The sequence below is a fragment of the Coregonus clupeaformis genome, chromosome 25 (genome assembly GCF_020615455.1).
Source record: "Coregonus clupeaformis isolate EN_2021a chromosome 25, ASM2061545v1, whole genome shotgun sequence".
Classification (NCBI taxonomy): domain Eukaryota; kingdom Metazoa; phylum Chordata; class Actinopteri; order Salmoniformes; family Salmonidae; genus Coregonus; species Coregonus clupeaformis.
In genome coordinates, this window is record NC_059216.1 from 25,291,360 (window position 1) to 25,311,960 (window position 20,601).

The window sequence follows — 20,601 nt, forward strand, 5'->3', positions numbered from 1 at the left end:
TTTCCAAACTATCCACAGAATGAATGTGTCCTCTGAATAGTTCATCCAAGGCGTAGCGTCACTCTTTGCCTACTGAAGTGAATGAGCCGTTGTCAGATGTTGTCTGATTTAAGTGTTCGGCAAGGAGAGAGAGAGTGAGGCAAACAAACAAGCTCCTCTGATCTATGGAGAGAAGCCATCTTAACATGCAACCTCTCAACCTCAAACAACGGACAGAATATTTTCCCCATATGAAATTGAGAAAATTATCATCAAAAGTGAGGATTGGAGAGAGATTTAGGTTTTGAATTACAGTAGAACTGTTACGTGCTGTTGTTGTAACACAGCAGCATTAGAGGGATGTGAGTTTGATCCATTTTGGGGTGTTTAGAGGAAATACAACAAAGAACAAGTACTGTTTATGCTTAAGACATACAGTAAGTGATAGAAAAACGTCTCTCATTTTTCATTTGAATGTAAAAGGCAATACTAAAAATGGCACTGACATAACACGCATATTAACTTTTTCACGTGTGAGTTCCAAATATCTCTAACGGTCGCCCCAGCATCAGCTGTTTTATGTACGTGATGTCAGAATGCACTCACTGTTCCAAAATGTGATTGTTACGCAACTGGACAGTTAACCCGCGCTGCCTGCTAATTATCTATGTTTCAACTTGTCTATTTCAAATTATTTTCTAACAAGTTTTATTTTCTAACAACAGTTTGGAGTGAGGTGTGTTCCTCCTCCTCATTAATTCACATAGAAGTAGCCCATTTCACTGTTGCGGACAATTTATGTTTGAGGCTTTACTGAGCCGGACAGACTTCTCTCTTCATTGAGAGCCCAAGCACTTCCCCAGTGTTTCCCCAGATCAAGTATGCAGACATTTGCGCAGTCTTGTACAAACATTTTCTGGCTGGCACTCTATTGCCTTCATTGTTGTTTTCCTTACAAATAATAACTTTGGACGTGTGCATTCCTATCAAAGTAAGTGCCTTATTTTCTGTTTATCGTGTTGTCATTTCTACTGTAGCATACAGTATGTATGTATATATGATATATGCATGTATGTATGGAGCATAATGTATTTACAGTTTTATTCACGTTTTCAAATGCTGGTGACAAATAATTCATATTGTGGTTTCTGTCAGCCGAGAGTTAGCTAAATATGACCACTTGTGTTAGTCAATCTTTCTTCAGTTAGCGCTAGGACTAATGTAGGCTACATTTTCAGGTTTGGATGATTGTGTTATGTTGTCGCTACTTCTGTGAATGTCTGAACATTGCATCCAAAAATAAACTGGTCACATTCAGGACAGAATTCTTTAGGACTGTGTTTGTGCAAAATGTTTCTGTGAAAAAACAGTGTGGCCAGCTCAAACGCTGACTGTTGCATCAATCGAAACTGGACGTTCGAAATAAGCGTTCTAATCACACCGGTTTGAGCGTACGCTGCAGGGACCACTGTAGAATGATCACACCCGTCTATTGGTACGTGTCAAAGGGTTAAACATACCATACACACCAAAAACACATATACATTCCCCAATAACAAGAAATAACCTGATGTTCATCGAAAACCCTTCCCCATAGCTGTCAGTGTAGAATAAACACAGAGCCAGTATTGTATTCACAGGCAATGTGATGTGCAGTATGTGCCAAACCAGTGGACAGGGCTGCTGATGCTACACTAGCCTAGGTGTCAGCACTACCTCCACATCTCAGAGGCTCTCCAGCAGAGCAAACTGGCTTTGTCTGATTGAATTGACCCGGTCACTCTGACCAATGACAGGTCAGTGACAGGTGTGTATATGTGTGTCACAGGAGGCTGCTGACGGGAGGACAGCTCATAATAATGGCCGGAACGGACTTGATGGAATGGCATCAAACACATAGAAATCACGTGTGTGATGTATTTGATACCATTCCACTTATTCTGCTCCAGTCATTACCACGAGCCTGTCCTTCCCAATTAAGGTTCATCCAATGTGTATGCACTAGGGCTGTGACGATATCACAATATTTTTTCCATGCCAAAAATAAAAACAAGAAGCAGACCAAACTCTTTGGTCCTTTAAAAACCTGCTGTATGTAAAATATTGTGTGCTACAGCTTGGAAAATAAATAAATGTGACTCTGGATGACAAATGTTTATTTCCAACATTAGGGCTGTTTTCCTAAAGAAGTTAAATATTTCCTTGCCAAAATAGTAACGAGTATCGCGATACTGGTATTGTCCCAGCTAGGGCTGTTACGGTGACCGTATTACGGTCATACCGGCAGTCATGAGTCATGACCGCAGTCAAATTCCACGTGACTGTTTAGTCACGGTAATTAGGCTTCTCCAAGCTCTGATGCTGCTGATGGTCATTAGTAGCCTACCAAATTTGCTAACTGCCTGGTACTCAGCACTCTATTGTCCCTCTAATCATTCTGACAAGTTGGCCAAATAACTTCTTAGAATTAAGCACATTAATCCGTATACAACCAGTGTAGAGCCTAACTGATATAGATAGACGCCGCGTGAGTTTCAAGTTTGGAGAAGATCATTTTCACCATAAAAATGCACCTTTATAATAAAGCATTACATGCATAATCGCATTTGTGATACATTTTGAGAATGGTGTTTTCCCGCTAATTGATTGCATTTTGGAACATTCGTGCTTATAGCCTACTGCCGTGTGCGCATTGCTGTGCTTATAATGTGAACAAATAGCCTAATAGTTTATCAACATTTTAGGCTCAATGTTCTGATCTGTTGCATCAGCCTCAATGCTTTACAAAACAAAAAATTTTGTATTAATTTGGGATGTATCGCATCCCACAACTGTCCCAGACTATGTTTGGAATATTTATTTATCGCACAGAAGGACAAGTTGACCAATAGAATAGGGGGGATAGTAGATTGACATAGGCTAGTGCTTTTGCTGTTCGTTAGGCCTACTCATCTTGTTGGCTGACGAAAAGTAAATGTGGACAGTTCTTCTAACATCTTCAATATGCGCCTCGGAATTCGATAAGGATGCGCGTAGTTGCATCCCCGATGTGTCTGTCTTCACTTGTAGCCTACTTCGGAGCTGAGATAGACACCTGTGAGAAGAACCCATCACGTGATGGACATTGGCTAATAAGAATTGAGATATCTGAGAGAGCCATGTGAGTGAGAGGTGCTTCAGAACACGCAGCCAGGAGAAGGGAATTATAATTATTATATTCAATACAAGGGCACAACGGCCACTGGCCGCATAAGGCATGTTTTTTTTTAGGGGGCATTACTGCCACCGGGAAATTCGAGGCATTATCAAGTGCTTGTCAAATTGTGAATGAGAGACTGATGAAGTGTATGCTATTCTGTTCTTCTGAAATATACTACATTTTCTTTGTATCATGTTTCTTTAGACCTGTCTAAATAAATAATGGATTTATTGTGATGGTGTAGGCTATATTAAATGGATTTATTAGAATTTTAAAATGTAGATGTTCCAAAGGTCTGCATCAGTGGCTTGTAGGCTATGCGTGGAAGCCAGGCGATGCTAAATGTGTTTATGTTAATTAACGGTAAATTACCGTGAGACCGGCAGTTATTTGCTTGACAATCACCGGCTGAAAATAAATGTCATGACTGCCACAGCCCTAGTTCCGGCCCCAGTGTGCACAGGCAGCTCCACTATGTGGGTACTCACCGTAAGATGCTGGAACAGCCACGCCCTCATGATGTTGGTGGCCACCTTGGGGAAGATGCCGCGCTTCTTCTGCCTCTTCTTCTCCTTGTCCGGGTCGTCATCATCACCTGTGCCAGGAGACGCCACGCTGTTCTCTAAACCATCTCCTAGGCAGAAACAAGACACAGGGTTAAATAGCAGCCTAGGACAGAAGATGGACCAATAGTAAGCCTGGGCATTAACACCACAAAGGGTTAGATAGAACCCTAGAAGCTAAACCTAATATATAAGACGCTTAAGCTAACCCAGTGGGTTATCTAAGTTAGATGGAGGACTATGCCATAGCCTACACAGTAGTAGCCTACACTAATGCCTGCATAGAAGTAGTGGGATTTAGGCACAGAGGGAGAGGGGTTTGCTGTAGACAGAGAACTAGAGGTGAGTTCTCACACCCAGAACAGTGGAGAGGAATAGATGGGGGTTAATGACTGTGTTTTGGTTGGAAGCAGACACACTTGGCTCCTCATTCCACTCCAGATTGTTCAGTAGGAGGAGAAAAAGGGAGAGAGTGAGGGAAAGAAGGGGAAAAACGACAAGGAGGCTTCAAGTTTGGGGCTACAGTACATTAATTCAATTAAATCCACAGGCTTGACATAATGTCTTGCTTTTTTTCTGATCCAAAGGGTCTGGATGGACTGAGAAGGGAGTCTTATGAACACACATACACACACACACACACACACACACACATGCAGTATACACACATGCAAACAAACCCACAGAAGTTGAACATTCGGGGGCACCCAATTGAGTAGCTTGTGAATTGAAGTGGGGTGTGCATTGGGTTTGGTTCATTGTTGCACTTTGATGCACATAATGGACAAGAGTTGAACCCCCCCCTCGCTTCTTCACCACCCCCCTCTCTCCCTCCCTGTGACACCTCCCCCTTCCTCCAGCAGATTAGCATGGCAGGCCAGTAGAAGAGCGGCTCTCTCTCCCTGCATTAATGTTCAAGAGTGTTTGATTTCGGGAGGAAATCGTGCATATCAAGGCAGCATTTCTCCTTTAAACCAACATTTCCATCTTTGTGCCCTCGCCTTTTCTGTCTCCTCTTCTCTGGCCATTAATTGTGCATTAGCAAAAATGATTTACTTTTAACAGTCATAGTTATTTTTTCTTGCCCTCGGGCACAAATGCCTTGAAAGCCTTCCTTGAGGGCATCTAAATTATGTATCTGAAAAACTCCTCCACTAAGGCTGAGAAGGACCCCGGCATTCTCAAAATTCAGACTTGCATGTCTTCCTGTTTTTGGGGAGGCATCAATCATGGGCACCTATACAAGCCCTAATCTTGCATAAATATTTGAACTAATAACATTAAAAGGAGAGGAAAGAAAACGGATCCGACTGGCGGCGTAGTCAAATGCAAAATAGATGAAGAATACAAGGACATGCAGCATAAAGGTCTGTCTCCCCCTCCTCCTCTCTTCTCTCTTCTCTTTCCCCACTTATTTTTTCCTCCCTATGTTTTTCTCTCTCTTTTTCCCTGTCTGTCTGTCCGTCTGTATGTCTGTGTGCTGTGTTTTCCTTCCACATTATTAGTGTGGGAGCCACACGAAAGAGGAAAACAGAGCAGTGCCGACTTTGCGCTCCTTCCCTGCGTGGAGATAAAGATGTGACTGAGCCCTCTGAAGGACATATGGGTATAGGGGACGTGGCCGGCCTGGGAGTGTTGTCATTGTAGAATGGGTATTCATTAGCAGCAAATGCCATAAAGTACGAATCCTTGTTCAGGAAAGCCTAAAACAATAAACTGGGGCCTAGCCGTAACCCCAGCGTGACTGTGTGTGGCTTCCTGAGAAAAGCGACCCAGACGCAGGGACTAGTCTAACTCCTCCAGTGTTGCTTTCCACTTCAATAACAAAACCAGCAACCAGAGTGGACCTCGCATTCTTCTACACTTCACAATGCTGCCTTTTGGGTTAAATAATGTTACACTTTAGGTTTTTGTGTTTTTGTATTGGAGTTTTTGTTGTTTTTTCAGAGCTAGTTTCCAAGTCAATCTCCTGCTGGAAGTCATCCGGCTCATCCAATAGAGCCACAGTGGGAAAAAGGCTGGCAGATTCATTTTATTGACGTTTCCATTTTCACTGCAATGCGATAGCCTCCCCCTGGCTGGGGCGACCCGTGAGTATTTACAGACTGACCTGTCACTTCATTACCCTGCCTGCTCACTCCCTCCTGCCCCGGTCCGCTAGGGTGAAACTAGACTCCCAGGCTTTCAAATCCTCTCTCTCTCTTTCACATATGCACATGCGCATACACTCCTACAGTCATACATACGGTACGTATGCCTAATGCACGCAATCATGGGATCTTATTTATGAGCTGCTCTTTATGACATGCATACAAAAACATGTAAATATACATCTGCACAATGTGTACACAGACAACGCACAAAGTAACCGGAGAGAATGTGAAGGCTGGCCCAAAGAGGTGGAAATAATCAAATAAATTATGATTCTGGATGAGAGGAGTGAGGAAGAAGAAAGAAAGAAAGAACGAAATAAAAAGAGAAGGGCCCAACTTACACAACCTCATTACATCTAAAGGAGAGCTGGTGATTTACATCCACCCCCACTCCTTTCTTATGAGCCAGAAAAGGAGTGCTGCAGGGCAAATTGTCCCAAACGCTAATGGCTTCTGACTGTTCCCTGGCAACTCTGGCATTTTAACCTGTGTGGATGTGCACTCTGCAAAAAAAGCGGGGAGAAAAAAAAAGCGGGGCAGGAAAGCGCCCCATCATCTGCCCGTGTGACACAGATGGGGGATGGCTATTAGGAGGCGGGCAGAGGGCCTGGGGAGGCAAGGTGCTGGAGTGTAGCCCCAGGCACTTTTGGAAAAGCAGCACCCTTGGAGACGGGAAAAGACACCCCTCTCTCTCTCCCCTCTCCCCTCTCCCTTTCTTCCCTCCTTCTCTCTCTCTCTCTCTCTCTACCCCCTTTTTTTCATGACATAAAGTGCTCACAATGGAAGTATGTGCATGTTTTCGTATGCACGGATAGAAAGAAGGTAGCATTACAGGCTGCTAGGAATGTCCGGACGCGATGAAGAGCGAGTAATCAAACAAACACAGAAACAACCATGGAGGCACAGAAAACATTATGGTCAGATCAAGTCTCTCATCACCAATGGGCGGTTGTTAAAAATGCATTCAGACATCTCCCAGTGAGTAAATTGGTCTCAGAGCTGAGATAGGACTGTAAATATAAATATATTACCATTATGTATTGATTTGTATCTTTCATTTTTTCACTCTTTATGCGATGCACACTGCAGAGAACACCGGAAGAAGAATTATCACTGAATTATCACAGTGAATTATTGTAATATTTGTTTATGTGTCAATTAATCCGTTAAGGGTTGCCAACTGGCAATTTGACACTTTCTTTTTTCTCCATTCATTCATTCATTCATTTAATTCATTGTTAGTATGAATAAGAAAATCTTATTCAGGGTCTGGGTCTCTGATAGCAGGTGTACACTACTCTATGTCCTGCAATCTGCTGAAGGCTACAATGACACCAGAGGACACTCTTCATGGCTAGGGGGCATTAAGCACTTCAGGGAGGCACTAGGGGCCAGGGCTGAGAACACTATGAAACCACTAGTTACACAGGTTGTGGCCCTATCAATACTACAAGAATGTCCTACCCTACCATTCCAGTCCACCCACACTACACATGACTGAGTAATAACTCAGAAACCACATTCAAAACCACACATTGCGGGCTTCTAAAATAGAGCACACTTATTTGTCCTCAGCGCAATGCTATTATTTATACTCATGCAGATTGCTCCTGATAATGGCTAGATAGGCAGCGTGTATGCTTTGAGAGCCTGACCAGAGGATTTACGCTGCTGGGCTCCGGTGTTTGTTTCAGGGTAATGGAGCATGAGTGTGGAGGCAGTGGCTTACAGAGGCTGTGGTTAAAGTGACTAATTACAACGGACCCCTCCGCCCCCCTGCAGAGCAACGCTACTCAGGCATGCTCACCCCGACTCGGCCACACTGGGGAGGGAGAGAAGGAGAGGGTGAGTTGGGTGTGGGGGACTTATGGTAGAGACCGTGGCTTCCTCGGTTAACAGGATGGACCAAGATGGGCAGCTTTTTTTGGGGTGCCCCAGGGCACAGTGCTTGGGCCATTGGAAATAGAGGGACACAGAGGGAACAACAGGGGCCCTCTATGTCTCCTTTACCTTGGGTCTCTACAATGCCTGGACCCACACCCCCTCCACCCTCACAGGCTGGGCCAGAGAGAAAAGAAGGAGGGATTTAATGCCTTCCTTTCCCCTTCTTTTTCTCCTCAACTTTTCAGCCGGCATAAGCGACGTTTAGCACATTAAGTCCCCCAAATGGCTGTGAATGAGGGAAGCAGTGGGGGTTCTTCTTTTGTTCAGCCTTTCCCCCTTTTATTTACTCAGGATTTACGCAGGGCCTCTACAGCACTGGGACCACATGTTCCTGACGCACACACACACACAGACACACACACAAGCAGTGCCTCCATTCACACTCCAGCAGGCAGGGGTATAGCTGGTCCTCTGTGGCTCTGTGCCTGCCCATACAGGTTCTCTAGTCCCAACCACATGCTAGCAATATGCTAACGCCTCAGATAAAAAAACATACTCCAAAATGCTAGCAATATGTAAAATCCCTGAAACAAAACCTTTTTTGTTTAGATGCTTCTATCCTCCTGCTCCTATGTAAAACGTTGTATATATATATACTTAAAAAAGCCCTATACACCCCTCTCACTCAGAACCATACTATAGATGAGATGTCTTAATTGGAATTGTTTTAGTTTGTTGGCCACTAAGGCCAGCGATGTTTTAGGGTGATTATTTCCTGATCTCTGCTTAAACAAGCACTGGACCATAAAACAACAGCTTAGTAAACACCAAGCACGCTGACAAATTGGGAGCGCAATGCCAGGAGTCATTAACAGCTCCAAAACCTGTCGCAGCAATTACACTCTCCCTCCTCTCCCTACCGCCCTCCTTCCTTTCGAACGCCAAAGTCAGGTGTCGCCTCCCTGTCTTTTACTATTTTACCACCGGTGAACACCAGGCCAGAGGAACCATGCAGCCAGAGGGAACTGGAATCTGCTTTTCCCCAGCTTGTAGCCTGTATACACACCCAGAGGAATAAAGCTCCATCTTAACACAGTTGCATCTGGTCTGTGATCTGAGAGTTATGACTGACTGAGTGGGTCCTTGTGCATGAGGAGTAATGTGCAGTTGTCTCTGCAGAAAAACACATAATTAAGTGTTCCCTTAAATGAAGTGGAATAAGAGCTTTAATTAGATGTATTTTTCCTGAATGTGGGAAGACAGGCTGGCAGGCTGGAAAACAGGCAGGAAAGCAGGCAAGGCAAGGTTGTTGGGTTGCTCAACTCCTGCACCTCTGCCTCTCTCTCTCCTATCCCCCTAACCGTGCCATCAGGCAGATACCTCTCTGTCATCCCAGGAATGCTGCAAATAACTATCGCCTCACCACAGATACTAGGCCTCTCTCTCTCTCTCTTTAATTATCCTCTCACAGGCCCAGCTCTTACACTGGCCCACAGTGCACATCTCTATGTAGTTCAGAAGGCAGGGAAAGGGATTGGGTGGAGGAGGTAAGGTTGGGGCAGTGGAAAGAGAAGTGGAGGGAGGGGCAGGGAGGGTGAGGGGGTAAAGAGGGAGTTGGGGGGGGACAGAGGCCAAACTTTTACCTTTTACCCAAAATAGGGGCTAAAAGCAAAGCTAGGCACCCTCCCTTCTTTTCCCCCACTACCACTGCCCTACAGCTTCTCCCCTGATGCCACAAAGGAGAGTGCACTGAGAGGGGAGGGTACCTACTCTTTTTCCTAGTGCCGCTGGGGCCTCTGGTTCCAGGCAATAATCATCTGCCAATATGCCTGATGTTTGGGAGAGCTGGGCTATGCATATTATCAAAGGCTTTGGGCTGGGGTTAATTACCAGTATAATTAACCTGCTACCTGTAACAACACTTATCTCATTACATCATATATAGGGCCTTTGAGAGGCTAACAATGGCTCTTGCTCCTGGCCCTCTCTCTGATTGCAACTCTGATTTTTTCAGCAGCCCCGACCGAGATCTCTACCTCTACTATTCATTAGTTGGTTAATCACTTGGTGCTGATGATTTTAGGAGTCAACAAGCCTTTCATTTGTGCTGAGCAAGTCTTTAGGGCCACTTCATCAACAAGTACAGCTGTGTGTAAACGTTTTCTGCATGATGATCAAGGACTCCTATTTGTTTACGTACCTTAATTGGGAATGTTTTACAGAAACCTAGCTGGATTCCTTCGATGTGATAAAAAGTGATTATCTGCACAAAGATATCACTGAATCTATATAAAGATTACTCATATAACATCCTGTAGTCTCAGCCTGTGACTACAACTTGGGCCTGGGAGGAGTAACGCTACTCTCTCATGGAGGTTTCTATAGTTCCTGCCATCCAGTTGGGGTGGGAAAGGAACATCATTTGGAGAGAAAACAAAAACGATCAAAAGAAAGGAGATGGAATAAAGATGTGTAGAAGAGGGAGGCAGGCTGTTGCAGATGTCAGGATCCAATTTGCATGAATGGCAAAGGGCTAAATTGCAGGGGACGGGGAGCAGCCCTCCAAACCACCCTCCCCATCACTCCTCTACTCTTTTTTGGGGGGGGGAACTAAAAGGGTGTCTTGATGCCCATGACTGCCCCCAGATCGCTCCAGAGACAGGGATCAGTGCCTAATGAAGGGCCTTGTATCTAGACCAAAGATTTCACACTCGCAGCCTCCCTGACAACTCCACCCTGTTCTGTTCCCCCTCAACTCCTCTCTGTCTGCACTGTACACTGCGCCGCTCGCACAACAACGTTGTAAATACTCTCCTCTCTTCCCTCCTCTCTTCCCTCCTCAGCTTTTCCCAAATCAGATTGCTGTAATTGCTCCCAGAGGTTATCTAGGTGCATGATCCCCCGTCTCTTAAAGATCAGATCGCCTTTAGAAGCCTTGCTGCCTTACCAGTCGTTCCCCTCCCCTCTCCTCCTCTGCTCTGTCCTTCTCTTCTTCCCAAAGCTGATCTTGGCACAATGGAGCTATTCTCTCCCTGGCTGGTTAAAATTACATATGTCCCCTCTGCCCCTGTTCAGCTTTGATATCTTTATTACTGTAGCAGAAAACTAAATAACAGGCTGTGGTGCCTCAGCCTCTGAGCTAAGGACTTCATCTCTTCTTAGGGTATGTCTTTCCCCACCAAGGATGGGTGGCTGGGTGCCCCCCGGAAGCAAAACTGGGTCATGTTCAATTAATTGGAATGAGCATGAAAATTTGCAGAGCAAACTGCATCTATTTTCACCCCCAAAATAGGGGGTGTTGCTCCTCCTTTCAGCCCTGAATAAGACTGTGAACAGAGAGAATATAGCAGAGAAATAAAAAGAAAAACAAAGAAAGGGAGAGAGAGAGAGAGTGGAGAGAGAGAGTGTGGAGAGAGATAGTGTGGAGAGAGAGAGTGTGGAGAGAGAGAGTGTGGAGAGAGAGATAGTAGAGAGAGAGAGTGGAGAGAGAGAGTGGAGAGAGAGAGAGTGGAGAGAGAGTGTGGAGAGAGAAAGAGTAGAGAGAGAGGAGAGAGAGTGGAGAGAGAGAGTGGAGAGAGAGAGTGGAGAGAGAGGGAGTGGAGAGAGAGAGTGTGGAGAGAGAGAGAGTGGAGAGAGAGAGAGTGGAGAGAGAGAGAGTGGAGAGAGAGAGAGTGGAGAGAGAGAGTGTGGAGAGAGAGTAGAGAGAGAGAGTGGAGAGAGAGAGAGAGTGGAGAGAGAGAGTGGAGAGAGAGAAAGTGGGGAGGGAGAGTGGAGAGAGAGTGTGGAGAGAGAGAGTAGAGAGATGAGAGTGGGGAGAGAGAGAGGGTGAAGAGAGAGAGTGGAGATAGAGAGTGGAGAGAGAGAGGGGAGAGAGAGAGAGAGAGTGGAGAGAGAGAGAGTGGAGAGAGTGGAGAGAGGGAGAGAGAGAGAGAGAGAGAGAGAGAGAGAGAGAGAGAGAGAGAGAGAGAGAGAGAGAGAGAGAGAGAGAGAGAGAGAGAGAGAGAGAGAGAGAGGAGAGAGAGAGTGGAGAGAGAGAGTGGAGAGAGAGAAGCAGCTCATCACGTGGATGGATTGTTTGCTAGCTAAGGGCTATATGGTTATATTAATCCCTAGTAGAACCATATCAAAGTATTCTCCAAAGAACCAGCAGGAAAGAGATTCAGTGGAATGAGGTGTTCCCTATTTTGGCAGAGTGCCGTTTGTGATACAGCACCGTGGATCACTCACCATGTTAGAGGCAGCAGGAGGATGATGATAGCAACATTGCTAGGGATTCTCTACCCCCAATTACACTTCAGACTCAAACAAACAAATCCATCTAGTTTGTGTTGGGAGTGCAGGACACCTTGGAATTATTGCTGGCTTGCATGGCCTGCCACACCCCATGGACATTGGCATCAAAGTGGGGGCTTACAGAGATTGGTGGTGGTGTAAAGGGTGGAGTATGGGTGTGAAAATGAGTTAAAAGATTTATAAATCAACAAGTCAACCATCAGATTGTAGCCTCTACTTGGCAGCCCTCTCATCAGCCGACTGCCATGAAGTTTATTTTTCTTCACAAATGTCCTGGAGGCAGGGAACAAAGTGAGCAGAACTGATTAATGCGCCGCTGCCCCGCTCCGCCAGTCTAAACTCTGTTTGGCTTCCTAATGAGCTCCCTAAAAACCCAATTCATCACCCATAACCCCTTCTCAACCCGCCAAGAAATCCCCCCATTATGGGAGAGGCAGGGGCAGCCGTTTAAAGGGCCGGGGTACTGAGTGGAGGGGTGGTGGGATAGGGGGGAGTTTACGACCCTGGCGGGGGTACCCTGATGCCAAGGGTGTTCCCTCTTCGCCCCCCAAAGCCCACTGCCCCGAAACACGCCCTTCTCTACCCAACACCAGGGGTGTCCCAGGCAGCCTGGGCACAGGAATGTCCGGCCCGGTGAAACCAACAGCAGCAGGAATGGTCCTTTCCCGCCTGCTTTCAAGCTGGAGATTTCCACTTTAATACCTCCATCTCCCATCCCTGGGAAGACAGGAAGTTGGTGGGAATGTGGCTTGGAGGGGAGAGGGGTGGAGGGGACAGATAGAGCTTGGCATAGGGGATGGAGGATGGGCGAAGGGGATATAGTGGGAGAGAGGAAGGGTAGCTAGCTAGCTAGGTGGATGACAAACAGCTGAAGAGGAAGGTGATTGTGAATTCCTCACCAGTTGGACAGGGGTGGAGGGGTAGGAAGAGTGGAGTGGGGAGATTGGAGGAGGCGGGATTGAGGGGAAACTCCAACTCCCACAGTTCCTCATTACATGGAGTCGGAATGATCCTCCTGGCACCTGAGCTGTAACCAAGAGATTACTGAATTGATGAATCCTCGGTTTAAAATGCAGCTGTTTTATTCTGCTTTAGTAATTAATTCTTTTTCCAATAGCGTATTGATTAAGCGTAGCCCCTGATAAAGTTCAAACTGAGAGGAATCCCCCCCTGGGCCTTGGCTTGGCCTGCTCAGGAGAGTCAATGAAAACTTCCTCCCTCCTCCACCTGACTCTCCCTCCCTCAATCTCTCTCTCTCTCTCTCTCTCTCTCTCTCTCTCTCTCTCTCTCTCTCTCTCTCTCTCTCTCTGCTCTCCCTCTGTCTCTCTCTCCTCTCTTTCTGTTTCTCTCTCTCCCTCCTCTCTCCCTATCCTCTCTCTCTCTCTCTCCCCTCTCTCTCTCTCTCCCTCTCTCTCTCTCGCTCTCTCTCTCGGCAGTACAGTTTGCCCTCATATATTAGTCAGGCCTGTGAGGAGCTCTGTTAGATGATTGCTGCTTTTGTCTCTCCTCTTGCCGACTAGCTTCTGTACAGGGCCTTTTGTATGCTGCCAACACACACACACAGACGAGCGTACAGCAAGCACCGGTATATGATATCTCCACCACTACACACAAGCATATGCATACACACTGATGCACACACACTCACCAGATAGTTGTGTGGTACATTCCCTCATGTTTTCCCCACTGTATCACTATTGTCCTTCTCTTACATGGCATAACAGCACACAGAAGAGGAGCATGTCTTTCAGACAGCTACTCTTTCATTCTTTTCATCCCCCGATTTTCCATACAGCTGTGAATGAGTGAGTAGTGAGTGGCTGATCAACAGACATACAGTACAGGATTTTTTTCTCAGGGGAGCCAACTAGCAGAGAAATCAGATACTGCTGTACAAGAGAGGGAGCCACTTCTGTCTTGTCAGGACCCCTCACCTAGCGGCTCCTTTACAAGGCAACAACCAGCGCCTGGTGTCCTCCACTGGGCCACACAACACATGTATTCTAATTTAAGGAGAAGAGGGGTGGGATACGGGGACATAGGAGTCTTCATGTTCTGGTTCTATAGAGGTGAAGATTTCTACAGGCCTTGGGGTTTCCCAAGAGGACGACCGATGTCCTCACAATGTTCACACGCTAGCAGTAGTGTAGCCAAAATAACCTGATCCTATATACTGTACCTGCCTTGTGGGAACCTTAAAGAGTCCTCATTAAGACCCACATCAGTGCACCCACAATGCTCAGAGTCCCCACAATCCTCTCAGTGTCCCCATTCAGACAGCATAGTGCTTAGACAAGGTACTTTTCAATATAAAAAAATATATAAATATACAAAAATTCAGCAGGTCATTTCATTATAACCCAGTCCTGCCACCAGTTTTGATTTTAGGGGCTTGACAGTTGTTGGCAGTAGATATTGCCATGGCAAGTTGAGGTTAGGTGAACGTTTTAAGGCCCAGGGTTGAAATTACTGCCACTCTGTTTCGTTGACCTGCCCAAATGAGTATTCCATCGCATTCCTGGCACATTTTTTTATTTCTAATTAGGTGGCTGAAACAAGCCTGTCTAAAATACAGACACACCCTAGTTTGCTGAGTCTGTTGTGAACTGGGGGTAGCAGGTGAGAAACAATGTCCAACCAACCATAATCCAATTCTGTTGTTGCTGGTACTCTGACAAAAAAATTCTGAACATTATAATACAAAATGTCCCATTGCCAACAAAACATCATAACCTCCCAAAAAAGCCAGCTATCAACGGGATGCGGCTGACTCCTCTTTGAGCTTGTAATCGCGACGCCCTACAAGTTAATATGCAGCCTTAAAGTTCCAGCTCTGTGGAGAACAACAAAAAAACACTTATCCTGTGATGCTATTAATTAGCTGTGCTCCTTGCCTTTCAGCGTTTGAAGGCTGGATGCCGTCTCTTCTCCCTTTGTTTCTGCTCTTCTGTTTTGTATGGCTTCATTATTGACTCTTCAATTTTCCACTCGCATCCACCCCCTCCACCAGCGGTAGCACCACAGAGTGTTTCTGTAGCAGGAGCAGCCGCGGTGCGGTACCTGCCCAACAGTACCCCCAAGCCCACTCACTGAGACACCGGCTGGGGAGCCCTTGGAGCACGGGCAGCCCACAGCTCATCACCATCACAGCACTCACACCCCAGGAGGCCAAAATCAAAGAGAAAGGCCCTTAAAATCTAACCATGGGTAATGAGGGTGCTCCCCTCCTGAAACAATAAGCATATACAGCACTTGAGAGAGATAAAGGAAGGGAGAGAGAAAGAGAGAGAGTAGGGGTGTGGGAGGGAGGGAGGGAGGGAGGGAGGGAGGGAGTCAGAAAGAAAACTGGAGATAGAGGAGGTGCTCAGGCCAAGCTGGATAAGGGTGAATTAGGATTGAACTTCCAAATGCTGAGAGATGTGAGAAAGAGAAGTGAAGAAGAGAGTGAATGTGGGAAAGAGAAAAAGAGAGAAGGAGAAAGGGCAAAAGCCCACAGCCAGTGGTGATGGTAGCCGGGGCAGCGCATCCATCCAAGCACGTATCTGTGGTGGTGAAAACAACAAGGAGGTCTGAGGGCCGCAAGCCTCAGGAGCCAAAGGAAGCCAAGGAGAGCACGACTAATTTCTGCCCAACAATGGACCCTGGATGGGCGCCCACACAATGGCAGGTGCTTTGAATAGCAGCAGGACCCTTGCAGCAGAGAGCTTCTCTCCCCTCTCTCTCTCTCTCTCTCTCTCTCTCTGTCTTTGTACCAAGGGCCTCGATGCTGGTTGGCTTGCGTAACCTTTCATTTTCAACTGGGCTTCCTTTTGACTTATAAAGGATGAAAACGATCTCATGGGGGGCCAGGGGAGGAACAGGCAGCGAGGCCTGTGGGGCAGAATCCAGACCAAGACCTACGCTCTGCTCTCTCTCTTTCTCTCTCTCATTCTCTCCTCCTTGGCCCATGCCTGGGCCCCTTCAGTCTTATTTTCATCTCTCTATCTCTGTTCTTTTTTTTTGTAACACTTCTTGTTTGTTTTTGTGTGTTGGTATGTTTTTAATAGTTGTGGAGTTTGTTCTCCAGTGGTGCTGGCTGGGCTGTCCTTCGGGCCATGAAGGGGTAAAGGCAGGGGTAGTTCCCCCGCTTTAAGAGCATTCTTTCCAGGGTCATAAGGTCAGGCTTCACAGATGTCTCCTGCAGACAGTTGTCTAAGGACTGCATCCCAGGGAGTAAGCATTCATTCCAAACAATGCAGCTTTTTTTCCTCACTTAGGAAATATTTCAAATGTGTTTTCTCTCACTTTGTTTTCTTAATTTTTTTGTAATAACGTTTTTTATTTCCAAGGTGGGGGTTTTTGTTTTTAGAAAATTGAAAGAAAGGACTGGCTATCGCAAGATAGAAATGTTTTCTTCTTTCTTTCATTCGTTTAAACCCTCCCCTCTTCCTTAGCTTCCTCCAATTGTTCTAATGGGGCATTAGTCATCGTTGCCTGATGGCGGACGGAAAGATGCTTTAAAAAAACGTTTCTTTCTTAAAAACATTGTTGCCAGGGGAGAAAGACAAAAACATGCAAATACTACACAGCAACTGTCATAGTGCATGCACACACACACACACACACACACACACACACACACACACACACACACACACACAAACCCTTGACTAGACAGGGCAGAAGACAAACAAAAAGCAACCATAAAAGACAATATTTGAAGTAGAGCATCGCTGGGTAGACTTAATCACAACAAAATGGCAGAGAGAAGTAAATTCCCAAACCAAACAGCTTTCATTAAAGCAAAATCAAGCTTCTGCATTTCAGGGGGGTGGGGCAAGACACTGGAAAGAAGGAAAGATATGGCAGCATTTAACATGCATGTTCCGCCTCAGAACATGGAAAACTGTGTAATTGGAACAGCCACTTAAAAATACAGGAGCAGACCTCCCTCTACTTGTATAGCTTGTTTCTTTTTTTATCTCTCTCTTTTGATATTATGTTTTTCCTCACCCCCTTCCCAACATCTCCCCTGTATTCTGAAATTGATCACCTTCTAAATGAATTATGGTAAATGCATAATGAACGTTTTCTCACCCTGAGCCCTGAAGCCAGCCAAGAAGGTTGCATCTTGTTTGGCATGTTGATTTGTTGTGTTGCGCATTTAGACCCTCACTTCCTTAAGAGTGCTGCTTGCACACTGCTTGGGGCATGTAAATAAGAAATTATCCTTGCTGACTAACACTCTTAATACCTCCTTGGGGTAATAAAACATTATTCGATGCTGGCTTCCAATAAACAGAGCTAATGGCACTAAAGCACTGTCAGATCTCTCCCTCAGTCTGCCCCCTGTCCCTTAAAATAGAGGAACAAAAGTGATCAAGTGTGGTAAAGACACACTGACTATGTGTAGTAAGTAGACTACCATGGGGACTTCCATTCTACCCTAAAACAAGCACCTCTTTGCTTGAAGACTCATTAAAGCATATAGCAGAGTGGGAATCAGACTAGAAAATTAGCTTATCTCCTATAATGCCCTCCAAAGATTTGCATAAATGTGAAAGATGTGTGCGTGTAAAATTGGAAGAAGAACTCAGATCATAACCGAATCATCTCTTTATCGTCCTCCCACTCTCTTGGAAGCAGGCTGCGTAGTTACAGCTACTACCTGTAGGGTATAGCTGCTCTACTCAGCCCCAAATACTCAGGGTAAACCCACCCTTACACTAGACTACACCACACAGCTAGCTTGCTATAGCTAACATGCTAGTTAGCTAGCTAGCAATACACTTACCCTCAACTATGCTTTTTGAGTGGGACTCTAGCTCTGAGGTGGGGTTAGGAGACGGGGGTGGGGGGGTGGGGGGGTATAGGAGGGATTAGAGAGCCAAGGGAGGCAGAAGAAAGGAGAAAGTAAAAGAGAGCAAGGCCCATTGGTCAAACACAAAGAAGGGAGCGAGGGAGGAGACCCTGGAAGTCAGGGTTAAATCCCAAATAAGCACACCTTAAACAGGGCTGGATGAGCAGCTACGCAGGGCACCGGAGTCTCCCCGCAGGTTTGCCTTTGACAGACGTGGCCTCCCTAACCTCTCTCTCAGCTAGAATGGGGACCGGGGTCAGGCCAGACATAGCCTGGTGTTGCCTATGGCACCTGACTGTCTCTGGGACTCTCTCTCTCTTTCTTGTTCTCTTTTTCCGCCTCACTCACATGTAAACACACACACACACACAGAGAGGGAGAGAGAGAGAGGGAGAGAGAGAGAGGGAGAGAGAGAGAGAGAGAGAGAGAGAGAGAGACAGAGCACCAGGCTGTGGGTGGAAAACCAATCAGGTGGAGACTAGAGCAATTGGATTATTATCACCTCTTAAGGGTGACTTCTTGGCTGACCCCCTCACGGGCGAACTGCCTGCTAAAACAAGACCCACAAATTCCTGGGAAAACAGTATCCCTTTAAAGAGGCCGAGCAGCATTGTCATCCTTGTAAAAATACAGCAGCACCGAGTAAGCAGAGGCATTAATGGACACGGCAGTGCCCTTGGGGGGCGTGATCTCAAATCCCTTTTAGCCATATTACATCAGGCCCCACCACGGTGTTCCACATCGCCACGGTGACGGGAGTAATCAGCTAGGAGACCAGGAGTGTAAGCTCTCTGTGTTATGTCTCCTGTTATGTCTCTCTTTACTTCTCTCTCTCTGTTACTCTCTCTCTATTTGTCCTTCTGTCTCTCTCTTACTCTATTTCTCTCTCTCTCTCTCTCCTTGCTCTACATCCTACTTACTCTATATCTCTATTTACATCTTACTCTATTTCTCTCTCTCTCCTGCCCATGAGGTACAACAGTGAAAAAGTCATCATGTTCCATATAGTTCAATCATGATTGCTTTCCTGTTTCCCCCGTCGTTTCCTCTCTGTTTTTTAATTACTCCCAACTCACGTCCAGAGAAGCTGGTCTTCATCTACTCAAAGAGAAGACAGAAAGAAAGAAAGAAAGAAAGAAAGAAAGAAAGAAAGAAAGAAAGAAAGAAAGAAAGAAAGAAAGAAAGAAAGAAAGAAAGAAAGAAAGAAAGAAAGAAAGAAAGAAAGAAAGAAAGAAATAGAAAGAAAGGAAAAAGCGTATCCCCAAAGCTTTCCCCTAATGGCGCATAACATACATTCTCTTCAGTTGCTGTCAGAATAATTTTGGTAATTTTTTCCCTATGTCCAGCAAACATTAGTTTGCACATTAGGCTGACCCAGTTACTGTGGCTTTCCTGCTGCAGAGAGAGAAAGAGAGGGAGAGAGGACCCAGGCTTGGGTTGATCAGAGCCGGGCGGGCCAGGCTGAACTGGGCTGGCGGCCTGTTCATGATTATGGACCAGAGAGACCTAGCCTCAGCCAGAGAGGGAGAGAAAGAGAGAAAGAGAGAGAGAGAGAGAGAGAGAGACTGAGGAACATCTGAGAACCAAAGGGAAAGGATGAGAGGAAGAGAGGAGAGGATTGGAGGGGAGAAAGAGGAGAGTGCTTGGGGTGCAAACTGGAGGGGGAAGCAGGGAAGAGGAGGAGGGAGGGAGGGGGTGAAAAATGACGTTATTGGAAGTCCTCTGGTTGACTTACTGGAGGGCATTAACGCTACTTTTTTTCTTCTTCTTTTGATGTGTGTTTTTTTCTTAATCCACAGATTTGAGCATGTTACACAGTGAGAGAGGGGGAAGGGGAGGGAGGACTGGAGAAAGAAAGAGAGGGAGCTGATCATTCTGTTTAATCACCTTTTGGAAGAGGGCCAGATAGTCTGTGGTGCTGGAGTGAGTGAGAGAGGGAAAGAGAGAGAGAAAGAGAGAGACTAAAAGACAGAGGGGGATGAGCCTGAGAGCTGAGCCCCTTGAAACAGCTTGGAGCAAAGCAGCGCGCATGTGAGTGAGTGAGTGAGTGAGTGAGTGAGTGAGTGTGTATGTGTGTACACCAACGTTCGTCTGTGTGTGTGAGAGAGAGTGAGGCCCTGTTCCCGTAAATGCCTGTGAATGCTGAATCCAGCACGAATCTGGCCTCAGTGCGGAGTGGAGGGAGCTGAGGGAGCGGGAGGGATCCATTTTAAAACTATGTGCATTAACTATACTTTTCCCCATAGATTAAGCACTCGGCATGAATAATTGAGTCACTCCTATGCTAATGGGATCATGAAAGTATCCCCTCTGTTCTGTGTTTTCTTCCCCTCCAGAGCAACTATTATCAGCTTTCAATAATAGCCCTGCCCCTTCCGAACAAACCCAGTGACACTGATAATGCTTTCACAACAACCCCACAGACACCTGACTAGCATGGCCTGGACATGTAGTGACAGAGCTTTACAACACATACACTACTGGTCAAATATTTTAGAACACCTACTCATGCAAGGGTTTTTCTTTATTTTTACTATTTTCTACATTGTAGAATAATAGTGAAGACATCAAAACTATGAAATAACACATATGGAATCATGTAGTAACCAAAAAAGTGTTAAAACAAATATTTTATATTTGGATTCTTCAAATAGGGGGGGGTCTATTGAAGATAACCCTATTGGAGATTTT

General features: G+C 45.9%; 1 protein-coding gene across 5 annotated transcripts in view; it reads right to left on the reverse strand.

Moving 5' to 3' along the window:
• LOC121539459 (homeobox protein Meis2) overlaps positions 1-20,601 on the reverse strand; it is a 90,997-nt gene that overhangs the window by 50,158 nt on the left and 20,238 nt on the right. For 4 of the 5 annotated variants that reach the window (XM_041847967.2, XM_041847966.2, XM_041847972.2 and 1 more), the window contains one exon: positions 3,667-3,812. In XM_041847967.2, coding sequence (XP_041703901.1) covers positions 3,667-3,812 — 146 coding nt within the window. The remainder of the gene's footprint in view (positions 1-3,666; positions 3,813-20,601) is intronic. The other variant, XM_041847968.2, reaches the window with a different exon arrangement.